Here is a 24,618-nt window from a genome sequence, read left to right as displayed (position 1 = left end):
GCCCTTACGTAAAAGTTGCCAGAGAGCATGACTTTTTATAGTTACTAATATATAACTCAAGGTAATGTTATCATCATCACAAGTGAAATTGGGTCTACTTGAACAGGACACCTGAGAAGCCATCTTCTTATGACTTAACACAGCCATGCCCTAAATCCTTATAACTTTCCTGTGCTACTTCAGTATCCCTTTGGTGACATTCTATACCATGGCTTAGATTTCCTTGACATTCTGTTCTCCAAAGGCCTTCCCTTCAGCTTCCCACTCCTGATGCCACACTTGATTCCACAGCATCACCCCAAACTGCTCTCCTCACAGCCCCCTTCCCTTTCCCCTCGGCTTCCCTCCTCAGACTGTTCAGCAGGGACCAAGGCTGTTTGTGAGCAAACTCAATCATCCATTTTTTCTGTTTCTTCCTACTTTGGAAAGAAGATGAAACAATTAGCATAATTTTTCTGATTAGATCTATTTAAGAAGAAAATGATCTATTATCAGTTGGCCTTACAAATTCCTTTCTTTTTCATCTGTTAATTCTCTGATCCGGTCTCCATAACAACCAGTCCAAAACTTTTGTGCTCTTTTTAAATTCTCAGCCGGGCTTTACCTAACCTCAGAGTGGCTGGGTCACGCATAGTGAAATGGCTTGACTCTTTTCTTCTCTCTCCTAGCTTTTTGTCTTTTTTTCACTTCTCTTCTCCCTTTTACTTCCAGTTCCTCTCTTTTCAAAATTTAAGGCTTCATCCACTGTTGTAAACCCCGCCTTTCCCATGTTGTCTTCATTTCATATCTCTCATCGTTCTTCGTGCCTCATTTTCAGTCACTCCTCTACTTCCTTCAATTGCATTTAAGTCTCTCACAAAATCCAAAACAAAAACATTGCAGCTCAACCCTTAAGACACTCTTCCCCCTTTTTTTTGACTACTGTTATGGGTTGAATTGTGTCCTCCATTGTTCCCATGCGGGAGTCCTAACCCCTAGTATCTCAGAACATGATCTTATTTGGTAATAGAGTTATTGCAGATGTAATTAGTTAAAACGAGGTCATTAGGATGGACCTTAATCCAACATGACTTACAAAAGGGGAAATTTGAGCACAGAGGCAGGCACACGTAGAGGCAAGATGATATGAAGAGACCCAGGGAGAAGACGGTCATCCACAAGGCCAGGAGAGAGGCCCGGAATAGGTCCTTCCCTCACAGCCCTCAGAAGGAACCAACACTGTTGACACCTTGATTTCAGACTTCAGCCTCCAGAACTGAGGGGGAATAAAGCTCTGTTGTTCAGGCCACCACGTTCGTGATCGTTTGGTACAGTGGTCCTAGGAAACGAATACAAGTACTTCATTTCCTGCCTCCCTGGCCTCCCCACCCACAAATCCTTTATGCACTTGGACTCTCAGATGCCACTTTCTCTAGTTCTCCCATCTCTCTGATGGCTCCTGGCCCCTTCCAAATCTCTTTCAATGCCATCTCTTCCTCCATCCTCCCTTTGCATGTCGTGCTTAATCTTTGGTTCATTTCTCTTCTCCTTTCATATATTCTTCACGTGGAGTTATCTAATCCCATCGTGACAGTATCACTTTTATCTTAATGATTTCTAGACTTTTTTTTTCAATCTCCAACCCATATATCTTTTCTCAACTCCAGGCTTCTTTTTAGAAATTACTGTGCAAGATTTACATGTAGATTTCTTCCAGTACTTCTAACTTAACTAAAATCATTACTTTCCCTTTCAAACCTTCCCCCATATTCTTTTTTGATTAAAGACATTGCAGTCCTTCAGCTACCCAGGCTAGAGACTTCAGAGTCACATTAGAGTCCTCATCCTTCCTCTCCCCTCACTTCAGATCCCCTCTCAGCTTTAGTGAATTCTTACCTCATTATCTCCTTTTCGATTTCTCATCCCAGGCCCACCACTTTAGTTTGGGTTCTCAAAATCTTTGGCTAAAACATTGCAATTATGTTGTATAGTAATATGAATCTGAGCCTACAAACTACAATACTTGCATGAAATATTGCTTGTTTGTTTTTTAAATTCTTTTCTTGTTAATCAGTATAAGCCTGATTCTGAACCCTCATCCCCTGACTGGTGGAACATTCAATCTCCATCATTATTGGAGCTCCCTTTCCCCAGGGTTTTACAAGTGTTCCTGAGCCCCTACAGTAGCATAGCATTGGGGAAGCCACTCTACTCATCAGTTCACTCTGGTTCTCTCTGGAACAATCATCGTCTCAGCCTGTATGGAGACTGTAATTTCAGAGGCTCTGCTGCTCTGAGCCTGTTTGGGGCCCCAGGTTGGCCCAACTTTCAGTCTTCCAGGAGGGAACACATGGCCATCTCCAGGGAAGCCTTGCACTTCCTCATGACACTGTCCTGAGAGGACCATGCACCTCCTCATGCCTCATCTCACAGCCAGCTTTTCTCTACTGCCGGATCTGGCCAGATCTCCCCATCTTTTGATGGCCCTACCTTCATCTCCTTCTCCCTCACCACATATATCAAAATGTCATCAATGGACTTAATCATTTTACAAAAGACAGGAGGGGAAATGACTTGCAGGTAACTTCTGCTTTGGGTCTTAATATAAATTCATTAAAGCAAAAGGGACACAGAATATACTGATTATCTTCTTGAAACAGAGAAGATAGGACAATATAGGAAAAAGACAATAAATCTTCCTGCCTCATTCCTGAGTGGCATCTGGGCCTTTGGTCTTTCCATTTTACAGTTAATCCTTGATGACGTCATCAAGGTTACTTTTGGACAAGCTGAGACTAGGCCATTTTTCTCTTAAGCATCTCCTGAAATTTCCTTTGGGTACAGAATAAAGTACAAATTCTTTATTGTGGCCTTAAAAGTCCTCCATGATCTGTCCTTTGCCTGCCTGCTCCACCTGTAAGTCTTTCTGAATCCAAGCTTCCTTGGACCATTGATCATTCCCATGCCTACCACATACATTCTCACCTCTGAGTCTTGATTTATTCTGTCCCCTCATCTTAGAATTTCTTTTCCCTTATTTACAGGCATAGCCTGAGGTCATAATTTGGTTACCAAAGAGGGAAAAGATTAGAGTGAAAATAGAGTGTGCTGTCAAAGTGAAATCAGGGTAAAGTGTTAGCGCTGAGTCAGAAAAGCTAAGCAGAGACAGAAGCTGTACACAATTTCGTATGTAATTCAACACTGGGCCCAACAGAAACTGACCAAGATGCAAGACAGAGAGAGTAGCATACACATTTAGGATGTCTGCACAATATTTTGAAGTCAGTACTTTGGGCAGACAGGGTCTATCTAAAGCTCCCTGTCTCCCCTCCAGCCTAGAGGCTGAACCTGTGATGAAACTAGGCCATTGATGGGGAATACAGGCACAGAAAGGGTGGCGCAGGCTGTTTGGAATACTTGTAAACCTGCTGTTTGTAGTACACGGATTCACTGCATTGTGAATCTGGAGATTTAAATTTTTTCTTTTTTCCCCCAGCTTCATTGAGGTATAATTGACACATAAAAGTGTAAGATAGTTACGGTCTACATCGTGATAATTTGATCTATGTATACATTGTGAAAGGATTCCCCCCATCTACTTAATTAACACATCTGTCCTCTCCCATATTTATCTTTTTCTGTGTGTGTGTGAGAACATTTAAGTTCTACTCTCTTAGCAAATTTTAATTACACAATACAGTGTTATCAACTATAGTCACTACTGATATACACTAGATCCCCAGACCTTATTCATTTTATAGGTGAAAATTTGTACCCTCTTACCTACCTCTCCACATTTCCCTATCCCCCAAGCCCTCTGTTTCTATGTTTGATCCTTTTTTAGATTCCCCAGCTAAGTGATAAAGAGACAAAACTTTCATTCACATGTATGATAAGTCCCTGGGAACCCAGACTGAGAAAAACTTAAAGGAACTGCTCATAAGGCGGCTTTGGGGAGTGATCAGAAAGGGTTAGACGCCTCTCCGTTTGTATGGATTCTCACAGGAAACAGTAAAGGGAAACGGTTAATAGGATCAGAGTGTCTGATGTCACCATTGTGTATTCATGTCCTACCCAAACCCTCACATCTTGAAGAGTACTGTCGCTTCTTCCTTGCCTCTATGCAGTGCTTTTGAAAAAGGAGTGGGTTGAATATGTTAAGGGCTTCAAACCATGTCTTTGAGGCCTTCCTGCAATCTGGGATGGATGTGCAGGGTCCCCTGACCTTTGCCGTCGTTTTACTTCTGCATTCCAGGAACAGGAAGAACCACTGGCTGTGGATGTTACACACACATCTACACATTAAAGAATGTATTTGAAAACCACAGGGTATTTAGTTTCTTCTTGCTACTTTGGATATGGGATCTTATTTCCTCATAGGCAAGAAGAAGCCTCTTTTCTTCATAGTCCTGTTGAACAGGCTGTTCTCAGCCAAGAGGCTGAGGGCATATCCGGGTGGAATCCGTGAGAGCATTTGCTAATGGAATGTGAGTGTGTGAGTGTGTGTGTGTGTGAAGGTGGGAGATGAGTACTGATTTCAGCAGCTTAAGCACAGCCCGTCCAGAGAGACAGGCTCAACGGGATATCACGGGCTGAATTCCTCATCTTCCCTCTCAAAATCTCTTCCACCTGGTGTCCCTCATCTCAGTTGAGGACAAACTCAATCCTTCTAGTTACTCAGATCAAAAGAGTTTTGATTCCTCTTCCTCATCCTCTTCGGGAGCCACCTGGGCTGTGTCTTCTAAATAGATCCAGAGTCTTATTGTTTCTCGTGATCTCCACTGCTATCTTGTGGAACGAGCCACATCCCTCTTTGCCTGGCTCACTGCAGTAGCCTCCTCATGTGTCTCAGAGCTGGCATCCCTGGATTCCTCCCCTGAACATGTTAGCAAATGACAGCCCAGTGGTTTCATCTTTGTTTTTTTAAGTTAAGCGAGATCATGTTACTCCTATGCTCTGAATCCTCCACTGGCTTCCCACTTCTCTCAGAATGAAGCCCCTGCTGACGTGCCCTCCTGCTCTGCCCCGCTGCACCTCTCTTACTGCTTCTCCTCCTGCTGGCACTCAGCTCCACCATGCCGTCTCCTTGTTCCTGCAAGCAGAGAGGAAAACTCCCAGCTGAGATGCTTCACCCGAGCTGTGCCCTCCACGTGGAAAGCTCTTTCTCCAGAGACCCACTTAGCTCACTTCCTCACTCTCTCCCCATCTCAAATCTCACTACTCAAGGAGGCCAACCCTGACCACCATGTTTAACACTGCATACCGACTCCCCTTCTGCACCGAGCCATTTAAGTCCCCTACCTTGCTTTACTTGTCCTTATTCTACAGCTTTAATGCTTCTAACAAACTGGATAACGTATAGAGTTATTATGTTTATTGGTTATAAACAACATAAAATACACGGTGCACCACGACCACCACTAACATTGGAGCTTCCTCCTCACCCACTACTAAGTTCACTGGCCTAGATGATGCCTTTAGAAGAGCTAGCCATAGAATAGGCCTGCCCAGTGAAATTTGTTGATTAAATGAATGAATGACTACCTGAGAATTTTTGTTGCTTTTATAAATGGGATTTTTATTAGAAAACAAAATTGACTATTGTTGCTGTGCAGAAATGTTACTGATTCTCTAATGTTGATCTTGTATATAGCAACTTCAATGAACTCTTTTATTGTTTTAAATTATTGTTTTAGATTCCCCTGGTTTTTATATGTAAAAAATCATACATCTACAAACAGTGCTAGTAAGGTTTCATCATTTCTATTGTACATTAGATAAGATCTCCAGTAAAAAGAATGGAGATTATCATATGGCTTTTCTCTTTTATTTTATTTGGTGAATTACATTTCTTTGTTTTTCAATATATTTAATTTACTTTTTGACCAGTATAGTCCCATTATTTTTAAAAAGTGCATAAAAAGGCCTGTAGTAAAAATTTTCTTTTTCATCTCTGTTCCCACGTACCGGATCCTCCTCAATCGTGCTAAAAGTAACCACTGATATTAGTTTCTTATTATCTGTCAAGTTTCTTTATGTTATGTAAACAAATGCAACCATATGTCCTTATTTTTTCCCTTCTGTACCTCATTGGCGGCCTACAAAGCTCACTGCTCTGCATCTTGCTTTTTTTAAGTTGGTTATCTTTCCCTATCAGTATACAGGCAGTGTTCTCATTCCTTTGTTACTGCTACAGAGTATTCCATTGTGTGGACGTGTTTGTTTGAACTGTCCCCCAGATGATTGACCTTTTGGATTACTTTCAAAGACAGTGTCTTAGTTTCTTTGTTTAAAAAGTTTTCCTTTTTCCTTAACTTTTTATTATTATTTATGTATTAGTTATTAACTTTAACTCTTTTTCCTTAACTTTTTAAAAATCATTTTTACATTTAAAAATTTTTTAATTTTTATTTTTATTGCAGTAACATTGGATTATAACATTACTATAGCTTTCAGATGTACATCATAATGTATTTTGAATTTTGTGTAGATTACATCATATTCACCACTCAAAGACTAATTATAATCCATCACCACACGTGTGCCTAATCACCACTTTTGCCATCCTTCCTTCCTCCTTCTGTTCTAGTAACCACCAATTCAATCTCTGTTGCCATGTGACTGTTTGTCATTGTTTTTATCTTCTACTTATGCGTGAGATCATACGGTATTCGACTTTTTCCCTCTGACTTATTTCACTCAGCATAAAACACTCAAGGTCCATCCATGTGGTCACAAACGGCAGCATTTCATGGTTTCTTATGGCTGAGTAGTATTTCATTGTGTACATATACCACATCTTCTTTATCCATTCGTCCCTTGATGGGCACCTAGGTTGCTTCCAAGTCTTGGCTATTGTGAATAAGGCTGCGATGAACATAGGGATGCACGTATCTTTATGCATTTGTGTTTTCAAGTTCTTTGGATAAATACCCAGCAGTGGAATGTCCATATACACTTTACCAATTATTAAAATTTTGTGACATTTCCTTTCTCTATCTCTCTATATGTATTTGCATAGATACATTTCAAAATAAGTTGTGAGCATCATGTATTTTCACCCTACGTATTTCAACATATATCCTAATAACAAGGATGCTTTCTTCTATTACTTTAACCTAATCATTACAACCAATAAATTTAACATTGATACCATAGTATTTTCTACTGTATAGTCCATATTCAGATGTCTTCAAATTGAGGATAATGCATTGCATTTGGTTGTCATGCACGTTTCTTGGTAGGACTCTGCTGGTTCGGCTTGTGTGATGATTTCTTTTCCCACATATTTGTCTTTCTCTGGTGTGGGCTTTTCCTTCTCTAGACATGGTACAAGCACAGGCTCATCCCTCCATTTGTCCTTAGCTCTCTCTTATTCTCTTTTGCCACACTCACCTTTAGTGAGTGGTGCTTAGCCTTCAAAAATTCTCTCTAGGGAATGTTACTCACAAATTGATGTCTTCGGTGCTGGCCATTCTTATCTGGTCCTTACCAGTTTTCTTTTGGACGTTTGCCCATGAACTCAACTCTTCACTCTCCATCCCACATCCACTCTTTGCCTAGATAACTCCCACCCATTTGTTTTAGGTCTCAGCTCAGCTTAGACATCACTTCCTATGAGAAACTTTTATTACTTTCCCAAATTAGTCCCATCTCTCTCATGATCCAGAATCATCCTCCACATCTCCTTGGTAATAACCAACTCCCTTTCCTCAGTGCTCCTGCTCAGGCTGTCTCTTTTGCTTGAATAAGCCCCTTGCCTTCCTCCCATTCCCACTCTATACTCACAATTGAAACTCCTTGCCATACTGAAGATGCTATAAGAGAGCTTCCATGATTCCCCAAATCAGAATTGATTTCTCCTTCCTCTAAACATTAGTTTTGTTTTCCATTTTAGTTACAATGGTCTCTGTATTAGTATATTAGTTAGGTGTTCTTAAGGGGTGCTAAATAGTGCCTGAACCACAATAATGATCATACTACATTCAGTGTAGGGGAATTATAAAGTGCCCATCCCAGTATGATTTGCTGCTGGTTCACAGATTATTGAGTTTAGAAGGATAATCCTGTGCATATACATAGTGATTAGCTGAAAACCAGAGCCTATACAAAGGGAGATGAGATGAAGAAATTCTAGCATTGACTGGATTTTGTTAGAAGACAATTTCTTCCACGCCATTAGAGGTGAAGTTTTTTCTATAACAAAGATATAGTATATAGGTATTGTAAATATGGTTATAAAAAGTTTGCAAGGAAAGTTAGACAATCATATAGCAGTATAGAAAGGTTTGGGAAAGAAAATCCTGACCAGTTTTGTACCTTCTACCAGCTTTTTTTTTTTTTTAATAAACTCTCTGCTTCCCTTTTAAGTCAACAGCAACTTTGCCTGACACAATAATGTGAAGAAAATACAAAGTAGAAAGAAATGCTTCTGGTTCTTTATGAATTAAGACTAACGATACCCAACATTGCGCCAGGACTGTTTTAAACTCATGAAGGATTGGTATATTAATCATTTAAAGATTATAAGGGTAAAGATTTTGTTTACTTGTCATTGTGTCTTCCACAGCTCAACACAATACTTATTGAATGAATGAAGTAATTGTAAAACTGAAGTTAAATTGTAGATTTTGGTGTCATTAATACCATAATGTAATTTTCACAGAGTCAAAGTAGTTGGAAGTTTTAAAGTTAAAACTACACTTATTATTTAATTCATCCCTCCTCTCATTTATCGGTATGATTACATGAAAACTATTGTAGGCCTATTTTTATCTATTCACTAAACATCTTAGAATATTCTAGTCCTGTGTTTTCAAAATTTGACTGATTATAAGTATTATTGTTTGTTCAAATAAAATGTTGCAGATTTTTAAAAATGCATATTCTTCTACTTTACCAATAATAATCACAATTCAGTGGATGTGGGGTTGGTGTGAGAGTATGTGCTTTAAAAAATTTCCCAAGAGATACTGATAGTCAGCTAGATTTAAGAGCCAGTGTTCTAGTTTATGTCTGATGGTCCTGGTGGGTAAAATAAATAGATCTCCCCCTTCCCAATTTAACCTTTTTCATTTAGGGAAATCTTCACAAGAAGTGAACATCAAAACCCAATAATTCTCCCCATAATTGAATTGAGATCTTGAATCTCGAAGATCTTGAACATATCTCCAACAGATTCTCCAGAAAATTAAAAAGTAAATCCTTTCAGGACATTAACATAAACTGGGACCACCTAGTCAGCCAGTGGCACAATTTGATTGTAAGCAAATTGCATCAGACGAAAACTGGTCAGCTAGACTTTATTAATTTTGATTAAAAATGGAAACACCAGTACCCCCAAATCTGGCTCTGTTCCTTACTTAATTGACTGGAAGAAAATGTAAGAGGAACAAGAAATCTACGAAAACAAGAACAAGACAGAAATCTTGGGAAAATTTCTCCCCAACTTCCCATGTAGTTAAATTTTCATCTAAAAACTATGTTGAACTAAGGAAGAAAAAAAAATGTATTGCTTCTCTAATCATTAGTTTGAAGATTTGCTTATGAGTCTAATTTGTTATGATTTGATTTGATTCTAAAAATTTATTCTGCCCCACATCCATTGGCTTCAGTATTAGCAACAAGCCTCCTGCTCTGCAGCTGAATGGCAGGCAACACTTTGGTGGCCAAGCACTGAACAGAATAAGGGATCAAGAAACTCCAAGCCAAGGATTTTTTCTGTGACTTTTGGAATATTTGAGTTGACTGAGAAAAAAGAAAACAGCAACTATTACTCAAAAATTACTTTGGTGATATCTGTCATTTCTACCATAGACCATCAGTCCCAATCCTGGTAGGTTTATCTTAGGGAAAATATAGCAAAACACCCAAATTTTAGTAGGACCTGAAATCCAGGAATTTGCAGCCTAGCCAGTTCATCATTGAATTTACAGATCATTCACTAGAGAAGCAGAAGCTTAGATGAAGTGGGGGTGGCTGTCGTTGCCCTGCAGGGAAGTCAGGCTCCGAAAAGCAAAGTGCGCTGCTTGAGACCACTTACTGAGTTTGGAATAAAAAGCGTACTTCTAGCTGCAGTTTTTCGCTCTTACTCAGAACCTCTCCCTGATTCAGTGGCTCTGATTCTCTGTCTTGTGGCTGGGAGGTGAAACACTGTCGTGCTTTTTCATCTTCAGGTGACACACAAAATCAGGTTCTTCCTGTCTGCAATCTGTGCTTTGCTGAAATGCATCACAGTGAGGGCAAAGTTCAAATGGCCTGTGGGCACTGAACTCGGCACTCATCCAAGAGCGGGTTGAGACCCACCTCTCCAGGATGACCCTTGCTTGTGTAGAGGTCAGCTCGAAGTGCCTGGGAAGGGAGCATGAGAGGAAACTGCAGCTCAGTTTGCAGTCCCACTCGATATAATCAGAGCATTTTGGCTTTTCAAGGGCTCACAGCCACTCTTCAAAAACATAAACATTTCTTCTTACAAAATTCCTGCTCCAAGCAGACTTTCAAATATTCTCTGATTAAAATTGCCAGGTTTATTTTGTTTGTACCATCTGTTAATGCAATCATGTAAAATTCTATGATTTTTGTGTCAGTGAGTTAATTCTCTTCAGCGCTGAACCAAATGAGTCCGTAGACACAGACACTGAACAAGAAATGAGCTGTAGCTAATGAGCTGTCCCAGGAAATGGCCGTGAGACCGGAACTGTCCATGAGCTCCACACACGATTCTGCCAGACGCGATTTTGGCCAATCCTCTCCACAACTGGTGTTTTCTTAGTAGTTTACAAATACAGTTCCTATTGCTGCTTGTCCATCTTCTCCCACCTAAAACTTACCTTCTGAATTCAAGTTTATAATGAAAATAATTTACCACATAGTGTTGGGTCCTTAAATCCCCTCAACCACAGGGAAGTTTTCAAGTGAATAACAGCTTACTAAACATACTGTGATTATATTGTTTCCTTGCAAATGGAGTAGCTAATATTTTTCCTTTTTGAATCTACTTGCTGGGTAAATTTTATGCCAATCCATAACTTCATTTGAAGAGCTAACCTGGGACTGTAAAACCTAAAAGAAAGGAAAGAAGAAATCATTTTCGCCTTCTGTCTATCAGCACTAACCCTCTTAAAAGTGCCCTTTCAATCAAGGCATCCAAGAGAAGCTCAATTTCCTCAGCAAACGGAAGACTGAAAGGTCCAGTTTAAAAGGGTTACAGCTGTGAGGGAAAGAGGAAGATAATGGAGTGACCTGTGGCGACACCCCGAGCCCAGGGACACACAGCGCCACGCGTATTTATTGGGTCAGAGATATGCACGGATCTCAGTCAAACTGAAAAGCCAAGGAGATGGCAGGCTTTGGCTTTCTGCTGGGGGGGTAAGTACTGGAAATATTTTACTGCAAAGCAACTGAAACTCAGCCAGAGGGTTAACACTTAGCAGGCAGTCAGCAATGGCTTCAAGAAAATGGACCAAGATTTTCTCCATTGGGTTCCTCCAGCCTTGACAACAATGACAGCTGCGTTTTTTAAATAGCGTGATGGATTCAGATGACTCTGACAGTTTTACCTTAAAAATAAAATCGTGGAAGCATCCCCTAGAAAAATGGCTGGGGAAATATTTCATTAGAATGGTATAGAAAGCGCCTATAGATTGCCCAAAGAAAACAGAACCAATTTTCTGAGAAGATTGAATAGAAATATTGAATGGACCCATTCATTTAATACCCACAGAGTTCAGGTGAAAATTTAATTAAGAAAACTGGGCATGGAGAATAAGAAAAGATAAGAGGCACAAAATGGTCCTCTACAGTTTCCTTGGAAGGTCACAGTCCACTTTTTCCAACACAATGTGAAGTATAAGGTTAAAATGGGTTTTCAAAGACTTAGCTCTCCTCCGGAGGTCTCTCTTTAATGTTGTTTGCACAATTTATGCTAAAGGCAGATTTATGAACGCTATTAGAAAACAGGTATTTCTCTTCTTATTCACAGAGAAGAACTTTATTATTTTGGTCTAGTCGCTAAGCAAAATTAAGCTTGAGTATGGGCTGTAAATTCTGTTATATATGTAATAGCATTGTATTCACTTAGAAATGATGAGGCTTCTGATTTTCAAATCAGAAAATCCCAGGGTCATATCAGACTTTTCTCATTTCGTCTTATCCAGGCCTTATGGAAGTTTCACCTCTGTAATTCTAAGCTAATATGTTTACTCTTTCTGTGGTGTAAAAAACGCCATCAGTTCTCTGAAGAGTGGAGGCTGGGATGCTGGTTGAGAAAGTGGTTTCTAGAATCAAACTACCCGAGTTTGAATTCTGGCTCTTTCACCTACTAGTGTTGAGATCTTGGGCAAGCTCTTCACCCTACTCAGCCTCAGTCACCCCATCTGTAAAATGGGGGTAACAATAGTTCCTACCTTGTAGGGTTGGTGGGAGGATTAAATGAGATAGTACATGTAAGTGTTCGGCAGAGTGCCACCATATAGACAGGAGAATCAACCCCTGCTATCTTGCAGAAGTTAAGACAAGACCACGATGGAGCTTAGTGTTGTCCAGCTGAGCTCATAATGGCGGTAACCTATTTCTCCATATCCTAACTTCCTCTCCATTTTCCTTGCCCCTAGCTTTCCAGGCCTTCCCCAAATTCTTCATGTGGTAAGTAATCTTCCTCTAATGAGCACAGAAGATTCTGGTCAATGCCAATTTTTTGAAGAATTACCTGCTATGTGTATTAAGCATCTCTTCACTTGAGTTCATTGAGGATTGATGCCCCACAGACCTTAACAGACAGAAAATGAGAGAACGGATATAAAAGACAGGAAATGGACTAATTGGGTAGATGGAGGGATAAAGACAAAACAAAAAAAAGGAAAGAAACGGGAAGACTTGTGAAAACAGGTGAACTCATAGGTGATTCAGCTGCTCTTGGCCACAGGAACAATGTTTCCTAACATTGTTCTAACGGGAGCGTGGGTCCCTGAGATGGTCACCAAACAAATGGTTTCTTGGCCAAAAGAGTTTGTCCAAAATATTTCACAACTCATTTCCCTCTGGGAGTCTCAATGCACATTAACATATGAAGGATTCTGAGAAGTACTGCAGTAAAGAAACCTGCTTTATTTTGTTTATCCCATAATACTGATCCATACATAACACTGATCATAACACTGATTTTGGAGGATCCTGCCACTATTGTTATTTTAAAACTGGGAAACAGGAACTCCCATAAATAAAGAACACATTTTGAGGTGCTAATGAACCATGATAAAACTGATGGGAAGAAAAGTGGGGCTAACATTTAGTGAGTGCCTATTTTGTGTGCAAAAAATTGTGCTAACTGCTTTAAAAATATTTGCTCTTTCCTAATGGGGTAAAGGTAATGGTTTTTAAGTGGGAGGGATATTTACAGTGCTTTATGAAAGAACGTCATGGCACATATTAGCTGTCCTAAAGTGGTGCAAAATAGCTCTTCAAAAAATGAAGGATCTTGAGAACTCTCGTAGCCCAGATTCTTGCCTAATATGTACTGTTTTTGCACCTACTGAGAAATTTGGAGATTTTGTATTCTCTCTACCTCAACTCCTTGGAATGTAGCATTATATACAGACCTGTACATTAGTCCTGGTTCTGCCACCTGTTGGATATGTAATCCTGAGTAACATACTCCTCAGAGGCTGTGTAAATACTGGGAAAATAATAATATCTAACCTACGTTTGTGAGGGTTATACTCACAAACCACAAGCTTATAACAGCTGCTCAAAAACAAGCCAATCCCTTAATTTACAGTCCATACTCTTGCATCCTTTGATCAAAATATTTTTCTCTTGCACAAATACTAGAACAATTTCTACGGAGTCCATAAAATAATGCATACAATTTCTACTTTCAACATCCACTAATTGTTATTTAAAATACCATCGTATTATGTGTGTGCGTGTGTGTGTATCAGCATATATTTAATCCATTTAATAATGTAGGTATATGAAAACTATATAAAATAGATGTTTATGTGTGTTAAAGAGAAGAACTACGTTTTATTCTTTCTTTATATTCCCCCAAGACATCTATCGTAGCGTGGTGCCAGGTACATAGCATTTAGTGTGTCTTGTGAAATGAATGAATGAAAATAGTAGTGGTAAATTGCACTAAAATGATACTTATTTTGTACAATATAATATAACAAATGTAACTTAGTAATAGGACATTTGCTCTGGGGAACAAGCCAGGATAGAGTCACACTGCGATTTTTAAAATTTGGTGCTAAATTGCTGATGCTCTAACAAACAGCCTATGCTCACCCCTGAATCTCAGCTGAGATGGGTACCAGAAAATTCACTAACAAGACTGCCATGTTAGAGAGAAACATAATTTTATGCAACTGGGTCTGGCTTCAATTCTTCTGCAAGAAATCTGAATTTCCCTTCGAGTGTTAATATGTTTGGTTTACTCCAACTTTTATTTCCTCTCTACTTACTGTTTTTCATCCTCGTGCAACAGACAGTAAAAAGCTACTTCTTTTCTTTTTCTGAAATGTTTGTATATCATTAAGAGTGAAACATTGAGAGGTGAAACTGGGGTCAGGAAGGAGGGGATGCTGCACAATAACAGCTATTAATTTTGTGGAGAGCAACAGGTCTTAATTTAAGTTCTAAGTGTAGGCAGATGGACAAACAACAGCCATAAAATAGGAGATTTCCCTTCCTTTCTTGTACACATTTGCCCATATAGGCAAGGAGACTGAATTGTGAGAGAGAGACTTGTTTATACTTGAATGAATAAAAATAGGTCAAAATGAGTCAGAGACTGAAAAACACTGTTGACTGTATTTTGGGTATGTTTTCAGGTAGCATTAACAGAAATGGAAGTGACCTGTATTCAGGGCAACCAGATACTCTATCTGTCACACATCCCAGCCAACCTACCCCTTTCTACTATCATCGCCTCTCTCTTCTTAGCCTCTTTTCTGTGTCCTTCTTTTTTTTTTTTTAAATTTACATCTTGGTATTCCAACCTGGAATGTAGCGTTTACTCCTTCATGATTTGAAAATATAATGACAGGTTTCTGATACGCTCAACACATCTAGATGTTCTCTGAGTCTTCTCAGAGATTACAAAGGGGAGGCTGTGTAGAATAAACTGAAGAGAGTGATCTCTTGTAGGAATGGAATTCGGCTGTTGAGAAGCTGAAGAGCGAAGCACTTGGGATCCTGCTCTCCAAGGACCATGTGGAGAAAGAACACCTGCAGCTCTCTAACCAGAAACTGAATCAGCTTCAGGAAGAATGTGGTCGGCTCATGGTGGAAAGGAAAACCTGGTTGAAAAAGGCAAACGACTTTTTTAACAGCGCTAACAAGGTCAGTGTGAGGTCACGTTGGTAACTGTAGGTGATCAGAGCAGACCAGTAAGAGACCTGTCACTTCAAAAGACTGGAGCACGTCACGGAAGTCTAGATTCCACATAGAGTTTCAAAACTGATAGCAGCAAAAAAGAGCTTTTAAAATATATTCCCATCATGGCTATTATTTGGTTCTCAAAACTAAGAGACCTATGTTTTGACATGTAAAAGGTCACTTTAAAAAATCCCCCATGAGTTTTGTCTTAGAGCCATCATTGGTCTGTTTGTGATACTTGTGCTGACATTGTAGTGTTTCTCAACGATGAAGGGAATTATCATAAAATACATCAAGGTTAAAAAAAACCCTTGAAAGTTTTACCAAAAAAATCTTCCCCACTTTTTAATCCTCTTTCATTTGTCAGGTAAAGATTCATGAATATTGCAAGGCTTCTGCATGCAAACCATAAAGCTAGGAGCCGCGCCTTGACCTGACCGCCCTGCCTTGGTCTTGCTTTTTAAGTCAGCCAAAGGGAAACCTTGCTTTGGACTGTCTCCAGGTCTTCTTAAGCTGGAGAAGTGCTCTGTTTCCCCTGGTTGGTTCCTTCCGCATTGATTGTAGCTAGCGGCTCCTGCTGGGTGGTAATCTTCGCTTATTCACATCGCTTGAGTAGAGCTCAGTAGCTGAGGCTAGCGACCTAACCTGAAAATTTTGTCCACCTTTCCCAATCTAATATAAACCTTCAAAATGCCCTATTGTAATTGTTTAATACCTTAAATTTAATTGATGTGTTTAAGGTGACACGAAGTGAATAGGAACCTCCAGAAGCTAGATATATTGTGATTTCAAGCCACGACATCAACAATCTGAATACAATGTCCTGGTATACATCAAAACAGTTACTTAATTTTGGACTTTACTAATGGGAAACTTGAATAGGATGAATAGTAAAATTCCAAAATAGAGGTACCAGAATTACAGTAAAAAATGTTAAAGTAGTACTTATGTCAAATTATTTGTTGCTTGGGATTTATTTGTTTTAACAGAAGAAACAGATTTGGCCTACTGCTAGAGCTGTTGAATTTAGTCAACAGTGGGTGCTAGTTAAGTTTCTCTTCAACAATCATGTCGTTGAAGAAACAACTTCTTAACTTACATCACGCCCTCATTCTACAAAATGAGTGGGTCATCTGCCAGTCAGTTATTGCTGTTTCTAAGGAAAACAGTTATAGAATATGTTGTGAAAAAGCGACACTTCTAGCTCAAACCCTATAGTTTATAGGCCAGCAAAACGTAGAGTTTTTCTCTTTTTCCTTCTCACTCTCTTGCTCTTGCTTTCTCTGCTCTCATTATTTGGTAACTTGCCAGGGAGGTTTTTCTGCTGACAATATTCCTGAGCTTGAGGGAGAAAGAATGATATCTCTTGCAATAGTAATAAAAAAAATGAAGAACTGAGTGGTTGCTTTCTCAAACTCATACAGTAATTCAGATCAAATTGTAAGAAATTATATTTCTTAACCCCAAAGACTCGACTTCGAGGTCCTCTGTTTCATCTTTTGAATGCCATAGCATACAATTTATAAGTTCAGGGTTTATCCCTACTGTATTTATCTGTACTATAGCATTCTCGATAGCCAAGTGGCACTTAGAAAGGTGTAGAGTTGTTTCTCCTTTTCAAAGCATCAAGGAAATAATTTGCGACTCCAAATCTAAGAATTCAACGTGAAAGATGATGGATACTTTTACCTCAGCAAAAATGGAAGCTAGAGTTTCGAAAGTGGATGTTTAATCATAACTCTGGAAATAAATTATTTACTATATTAGTATTAAGAAGCAATAAATGATGAAATAACCTAGTGGGTAAATCCATTTCAGTTAAAGAAGGAAATTCTTCTCAAGACTTGTAAATGGTATTTTTAAAAAGTTATATTGTGGACTCTCCAAATTTTACAATATTCTCACCACTTTACCCAGTTTTTGGCATAACACTCTTAAATAAACCTGGCTAAAGTACCGGATTTAAAAATTAATATAATTTCAAAATCCCTTAAAATATTTTTTTCTGGTCTGAAAGTTCTGTTTACATTAGTGAAGGGGTATTTTCAGTTTACATCATCAAGTTATCTTCAAAGCACTGAACTTTCCCTTTGAAAATTCCCTTTATTGTGCCTTGAGTGTGCTGGGTTTTCCTAATTGTGAATGTCCGCATCCCTGGATGAAGTCATGCTGCCGACAACTGTGAGGGTCTGGGATTTCACCCAACTTTCTAGCTAGTGAGTTAACTTTTCACATGTTCTAGCTGATGTGTCACAGTTTCCTGATGCTCACAGAAGACACATGGCTTCTGAATCAGTTTTGAAAAACTTTGTTACTCACAGCAAAAGCAATAGCCAGAGTGTCAGCATGTTGCGACAGTTCCCCAAGCCCCAGGAGGCAATGCGGGTGGAATTCCAAGAGAGGAATCCTAAACTTGGGGAATCAGTTGTTTTATAGCAAACAGTAAGCAAGCCTGCTGTTTGTCTCAGAGGAAGATGTTTCCTCAACTCCGAAGGTTGCTGACTGCAAACCTAACACGAGAAGTGACCCAGGTAAAGACGGGTCAGAGTCAGGGCCAGTATTCCTGGCATCCCAGTAAGATGGGTGGGAGCACCAGAGCCTCTCCCAACATACACAACTGGGGATGTTAGCACTGTGAGAAAAAGAGGAAGTCAGCACTTTAAAAGCAGATACTCACCTCAAAATTATTTTTTAGCAAACAGCCTCTTGTTTCAAATTTTTTAAAGCTAGGTCAATATTCTTCAATTTCTGTGTCAAATACCATGTGAAAAAATGTGTTAGTGTCATGGGTCATATATGAATGAGCAAACGTGACAGCTTGAATGTTTACTCAGTAAAAAGCATAATATATGACATAAGAAATAGCCTTTTACTTTTTTTAATTTTGTTAAAATAAAAAGCAATAAATGTCATAATCTGGGCTGCAGAATGGACTGTGGTTAGGGAGTTTTCCAGATCACAGACATTTCCTTTCATCCGGATTTTTATCATACATTTCTGATATTTTTGTTGCAATTATATAGAAATCTCCGTTTCCCCACACCCCCTTTCTTTTCATTTTCATTCCCTCCTTTTTCTCTACTAATTCTAGATGGAGATATTCTTATTTATTAGAAAAAATCACAATAATTCCTTTTACTGAAGTTGCTGATAAGTAATGTGGCAAATTCACGAGAATAATTACCCTTCTGCGTCAGGGATTCATTTATTTAATAAGTATTTATTTAGCAACTACAATGTGTCAGGCGCTGTTTTAAATGCTGGGGCTATAGGAGAGGACACAGCATCCAAAAATCTAAAAGCCAATATATTTCCCATTTGTGAAATTTGATAAAATATAATTATCACCTAATTGTCCACATTGACACCAGTGCCCCACTGCCTTTGCTCTGTGGCTTCAGGAGTGAAACTGATTACCTTTTATTCCTACCAGAGGGTGATGACTATACAAGGGTCAAGAGTCTGTTTCTTACCCAGAGTGTCTACAGCCTTCGGCTTGGGGTGTGGCGGTTTGTACCTGGAGTGAGCAGTAGGTGGCAATGTTAGCCCACAGGACCTTAGGGGTATCGCTAGTGATGCACTGGATTCAAGTGAAGACTGAGCTACATATTTCAAGAACCTGAGATACTTTGTTTTTGTTTTAGAGTTATCTCCTGTGTTTGGTGAACCTATTTGCTAAATCACTTAGCAACAAATAGAAGTAGGGGTTGATTGTCAACATTGGACGATAGCTGATTGGAGAAGAGTTTCTCTAATTAGCAGATGTTGCTAAGAGTCATGAGGACATGACATGAAATATGAACAAAGCACCTATTAGAGTAACTCATCTTCATCTCCCCCCAATTTTTATCTTTCATTATTATAGATTATCTTATTTATTATATTTCTAGCATGTTCACAAAAAAGAAGCTCTAGTTAATATGCATTGATCACTTCAAATGTATTTATCATTGTTGAGGGAATGTGGTTTGAATCAGAGATAAATATATATAATATGTTTCAAGAGAAGAACAGTGTGAGCCTGTATTTAAAAGACAACGATGATCAAACCCAAAGCTGTAAAACGTGGTTGATTGGTCAAAATTTCCTATCCCATGCTTTCCATCCCCAGGCACATGATTCGATTGGGGAAAACCAGTGGAGGAGAATGAGGCCAAATCTACACGGTCTGGTTCTTGGGTAGTTAGCGTAAAAGCAAAGGTGGAGCAAAAGTTGGGGCAGTCAGAGGAATACACCAAAAGCAGTTTGAAATGTGACGATTGTCATAGCTTCTACTGCTTCGCCCATCGCTGCTGAACATTTAATGTCTTTTAAAAAGATGATGTTGCTTTTTCAAATATTTACAGTGATGCAAAAGAGTAATGCCTACAGCAACATAATTATTTTAGAAGAACACGAAATAATTAAACATGGAGTTTGGTACTTTTTTTTCATTTATATGTACTCTATTGTACCATTTTCAAAATAGATACATTTTAGCCCAGATATGGGAAACAATTAATTAAAAGGTGTAGTTATTGTACAAATTGAAAGAAGAAAGCTCTCCAAGTATAGAACCTAAAACATATTATCCAGAAGGAATTTGTTGAGGTGATATAAATGAATTCAAGAAATTAAGTTAATTGTTATTAGACACAGAGGAAAGTGTAATTATTTTCAGTTTCAGAATTCTTAAGTAGCCTGTCTTAGATTTCTCTTTTCCAGAACAAGTTCCCTTTCTTTCAGAAAGAACTAAAGTAACTTGCCTTCACTCCCTCCCTTCTTCCGCATTTGCATTCAGCAAATATGTTGTATACCTGCTGTTATCATGCATCATACCGGTACTTGAGCTAAAGCAATGCTAGGTATAATCCTTGCCTTCCAGACCCTCTGAATAGTTTAGAGGAGAGACAAGGAAACAGAAGTGCTGTGCGCTGTGGGAAAAGCCATGATGGAGGAAGCTAGAGCATTTAGGAGCTCAGAGAAGAAGGCTCAGGGAAAAAGTGTCAAGGAAGGCTTCTCTAGAGGAGGGAACCACTGAGCTAAAGTTGGAAGGCTGGGGCAAGAAGGGATTGGGGAAAGGGTGGATGGTACAGAGTCGTGCCATGTTTGGGAAACCTAAGGTAATTCATTCTGCCAAGAGTGTAGGGTGTAAGCCTAGAGTGATGAGAGACAAAAGTGGTAAAAACAGGCGGGAGGTCAGGAAGGGTCTTGAATAGCTGTTAAGAAGTTTTTATCTTATGCTGAACATGTCCTTAAATATGCAGAGATATTAAGGATTTGAAAAAGTCATACGAGGCAAGCCTCCTTTTGTAGAAGCAGATGATGTCATAATTTACTCTCCTCTTGTGCTCTCTCTGAGAGAATGGTTTAGAAATCTTTGGTTTTAGAGCTCAGGGACAAGACTGTTTAAACCATAGCAAGTATTTGATAAATATGGCTAAACTATTAGCATAAAATTATCAGTAAATAATAGAAAAAATGATCAGAAACAAGGAATACCTTTAATATCTTACATTTCTCATGATAGCCCACAACTCAGCCCATATTTAATAGTCTTATAATCAAGACACTCAATTTTATTGTCACTCACTCATGAGTAGCTTTCACAGTAAAGCTATCAATTAACCTCTAAATATGAGTCATGAGTGTATTAGTTGGTTTCCCTTCCATGCACAATTTTAGACTGTTGCATCTCTCCATTGGCAGTAAATATATTCTTCCTTGTATGATAGGTTTTTTTTGGTAGATTTACTTTCCTTTGCTAAATTAAAATTCCTTGAGAGTGAGAAGCATGTCCATTTCAGTTTGTGTTCACCAGAACATCTAGAAGAGTGCTTTCCAGGTAGTAAATGCTCAACAATTATGTAAATGACTCAAAGCAGTGAAATATTAGAAACTGTGCAGTTTCAAGGCCAACTGTATTACATTTTCATAAGAGATTATATTGATCCAAGGTAACTGAGATGAGGTCATTTTGAAAGAGGAGAGCTTAATTACTTGCATACACAAGGAATGCAAATTTCAAGCTCAGTCTCTGTGTCATATCTGAGGAGAGGAGTGTTGTATAAAGAGATTTGTCATCACCCATATCACCTCCTCTGAGGTCTCCAGGCAGCATTAATTGCTTATTCCTTATTATTTTCATGGTATTTCTCTGTGCTTCTTATAGAGAGATTATACCTTAGTCATCTTTGTATGCCACCTAGTGTTCGAAAAATATAGTTTAATGAATGAATAAATGATCGGCCACATGACAAATCAATTCACATTTTGAGCTTGAGTTTTCTCTTTTTCTAAAATAGGTCTAATAATCCTTATCTACTTCAGGGAATATTATCCAGTAATAAAAGTTCTTGCAATTGGTGATAAATGTACAAAATCTTTTCAGGGTAGAGTTGGAGTGTAAGTAAATAAATAGAATTGTGGAGTATTAAGTGAAAATTTAAAAACGTTTGCTAGGATGACACTTTTCTAAAATAATAGAGTAGATTTTGGAGCCAGGCTGCCTGGGTATGAATCTGGTCTCATTTATTAGCTCTATGACCTTGGGCAGTTACTTAACTTCCCTGCGCATCTGGCTTTTTTATCTATAAAATAAAAATGATATTTTATACATATCTCCCAGAGTCATTGAGCTATCTTAATGAGCTCATAGAACAACTAAGCACTCACTAAGTGCTAGCCATTATGTTATCATTATCTATGCATTTAATACTGCACCAGCCTCTCTAACATGCTTACATGCTTTTGTTCATTTTCATATCCCCAGCACATAGCAGAGTACACGCTCCATAGATTTCAACAAATATTTATTGAACAAATGAAAAAAATAAATGCTTTGCACATTGTAAATAAACATTTTCCATGTTAATATTCCCAAGATCATCCTAAAACCATTTAGGTCAATTTAGATAAAAGAAACTAGAAATTATACTGGAGCCAGCCTGGTGGTGTGGTGGTTAAATTTGCACACTCCACTTCAGCAGCCCGGGGTTCTGGGTTCAGATTCTGGGTGCGGACCTACACACGGCTCATCAAGCCGTGCTCAGATGGCGTCCCACATACAAAATAGAGGAAGATTGGCATGGATGTTAGCTCAGGGCTAGTCTTTCTCACCAAAAAAAAAAACCCAGAAATTATAAACAGTGATTAGCTAGCTAAAATTCTACTTATGGGTCTAGTTTATCCATTTCTAAGATGGGCTTTTCTCAGAAAAAGTAAGGAATGGTCGATATATAAACTTCCTCCATTCCCTTGTTGATAAAATGCTTCAGATGCGTGCCATTTTCAGTCCAGAACTCCTTTTCCAATGTTTTTTCAGCTTTTCAGCTTGTAAAGCAAAACCTGCTTTAGGTACTTAGGATTTTAAACACCTCATTAACACCACTAATCCACCTTGTAACACTTGTACCATAGAGGGAGTTCCGGGCCCCAGCGGTAACCACCTTGGGGAGGCAAGAAATGAGCCAGAGCACCAGTAGCAGGCAGCAAACATAGGGAACTGGAAATCGTCCCCTTTGCCCCTGGCCTTCGTGGCATTTGAAAGCTTGGGCAGATTTGGGCAGGACCTGAATTGAGAAGCAGTTTACCAAACTGCGAGCCTCCAGAAGTTAGCTCAGGTGATGTTTAGGAGGGGCAATGGAAACTTTCCGTCTTCATAAAACCTGAACCCGGAGGAAGTGCCAGTCTCTGCAGGGACTGGAGATCAGTGCTCCAAGCAGAAGCTGAGCTCAGTCTTGTGTCCGTGGTAATTACAAAGGTTCCAGCCAAACTCATTCTCCAGCCTTGCGAGTCATGAAAGGGTATTTTTTTTTTAAGATTTTATTTTTTTCCTTTTTCTCCCCAAAGCCCCCCAGTACATAGTTGTATATTCTTCGTTGTGGGTCCTTCTAGTTGTGGTATGTGGGATGCTGCCTCAGCATGGTTTGATGAGCAGTGCCATGTCCGCGCCCAGGATTCGAACCAACGAAACACCGGGCCGCCAGCAGCGGAGCAAGCAAACTTAACCACTCGACCACGGGGCCAGCCCCATGAAAGGGTATTTTGAAGGTTCTGCAGTGTTTTGGGTCTGTTTTTTTTTTTTTTTTTTTTGATGTTGATGCTCTTCAAATTAATTAATCAAGAAACAAACAATATTACTTATTAAACATCTTTGTGAAACAGCATAGTATAAGAATTATGCTGGATGACTCATGATTCTTGCTTAACTTATTACTCTCACAGCTATTTCAAGAAGAATAAAATGTGTCATGTCCTGATACCATCTCTATTTGATTTTGTGCAGCCTGCTTTGGATTCTGTACTTAACAAGTTCAGACAAAAGAAAGATCTTTATTAGCGTCTTAAAGAACAAAAACCAAGCAACCCCTTGGTCTTTTCCAAACTAGGGCCAAAAAGAGCTGATTCGTCTCCTGCTTATCTACCTCAGAACTGAGTGGTGAAATACAAAATAGTCAAGAAGAGCTAGAACCCAGAGGGAGAAAATACGATCCTTGTGCCTATATCCTTGTTTTTTCCTCCAGTCATAAAACCTTTATTTGACCAGCACGTACAAAATTTGGAGAAAGGGGAAGATGTGAAGAGAAAAAAGAAAGGGGAAACATTGATTCCAAAGGAGTTTATATGGGGGCACCATATTCTGGCCAGAAATAACCTGCTCTACACTACGTGTGCGACAAAGAGATTCTTCCCAGGCTGCATCCAGTGTATCAAGTTCCTTATGGATATGGTAAACAGAGAAGCACGCAGTTCTATTTTGGGAGTAGATTAAGTGAGAGCAATGATACTTAGATCATTTCTGGAATTGGCACATGGATTCCTCATCAAATTCTACGTGGGAATAAGAGAAATGAGTTTGCGTGTGATTCAGACAATCACAGACTATATAATCTTGAAAGAGGACTCTTCTTAAAATCAAAGAACTTAACCATTTCTGCATCTGTAGATTATTCCCACTAGGGTTAGGTTAGGATTAAGGATAAGGAGTAAGCTCTCTGACAGCATCCAGCCCAACTTACTTATAGTATGCATTTTGCAAATATATTTGTTGAGCTAATGAAGGGAGGAAATCACTTCTTCCTTCTTACCACCATAGTTCTACTAAGGGTGGTACAAAGAGCAATTCATAAGTAATTGTTTTCTTAACACTTTGATCTTTTTGAGAAAACACTCTGGCAGAAAATTTGGCTATTTTGATTTTTTTTTTTTTTTGAGGAAGATTTGCCCTGAGCTAACTGCTGCCAATCTTCCTCTTTTTGCTGAGGAAGACTGGCCCTGAGC

General features: G+C 39.0%; 1 protein-coding gene across 17 annotated transcripts in view; it reads left to right on the top strand.

Moving 5' to 3' along the window:
- CCDC141 (coiled-coil domain containing 141) overlaps positions 1-24,618 on the top strand; it is a 176,547-nt gene that overhangs the window by 83,992 nt on the left and 67,937 nt on the right. For all 17 annotated transcript variants that reach the window (XM_070508186.1, XM_070508185.1, XM_070508184.1 and 14 more), the window contains one exon: positions 15,127-15,321. In XM_070508186.1, coding sequence (XP_070364287.1) covers positions 15,127-15,321 — 195 coding nt within the window. The remainder of the gene's footprint in view (positions 1-15,126; positions 15,322-24,618) is intronic.

This window comes from Equus asinus, chromosome 4, assembly GCF_041296235.1.
Source record: "Equus asinus isolate D_3611 breed Donkey chromosome 4, EquAss-T2T_v2, whole genome shotgun sequence".
Taxonomy (NCBI): domain Eukaryota; kingdom Metazoa; phylum Chordata; class Mammalia; order Perissodactyla; family Equidae; genus Equus; species Equus asinus.
Note: the sequence above shows the minus strand (reverse complement) of the source record. Positions and strands in the feature narration are given on the sequence as shown.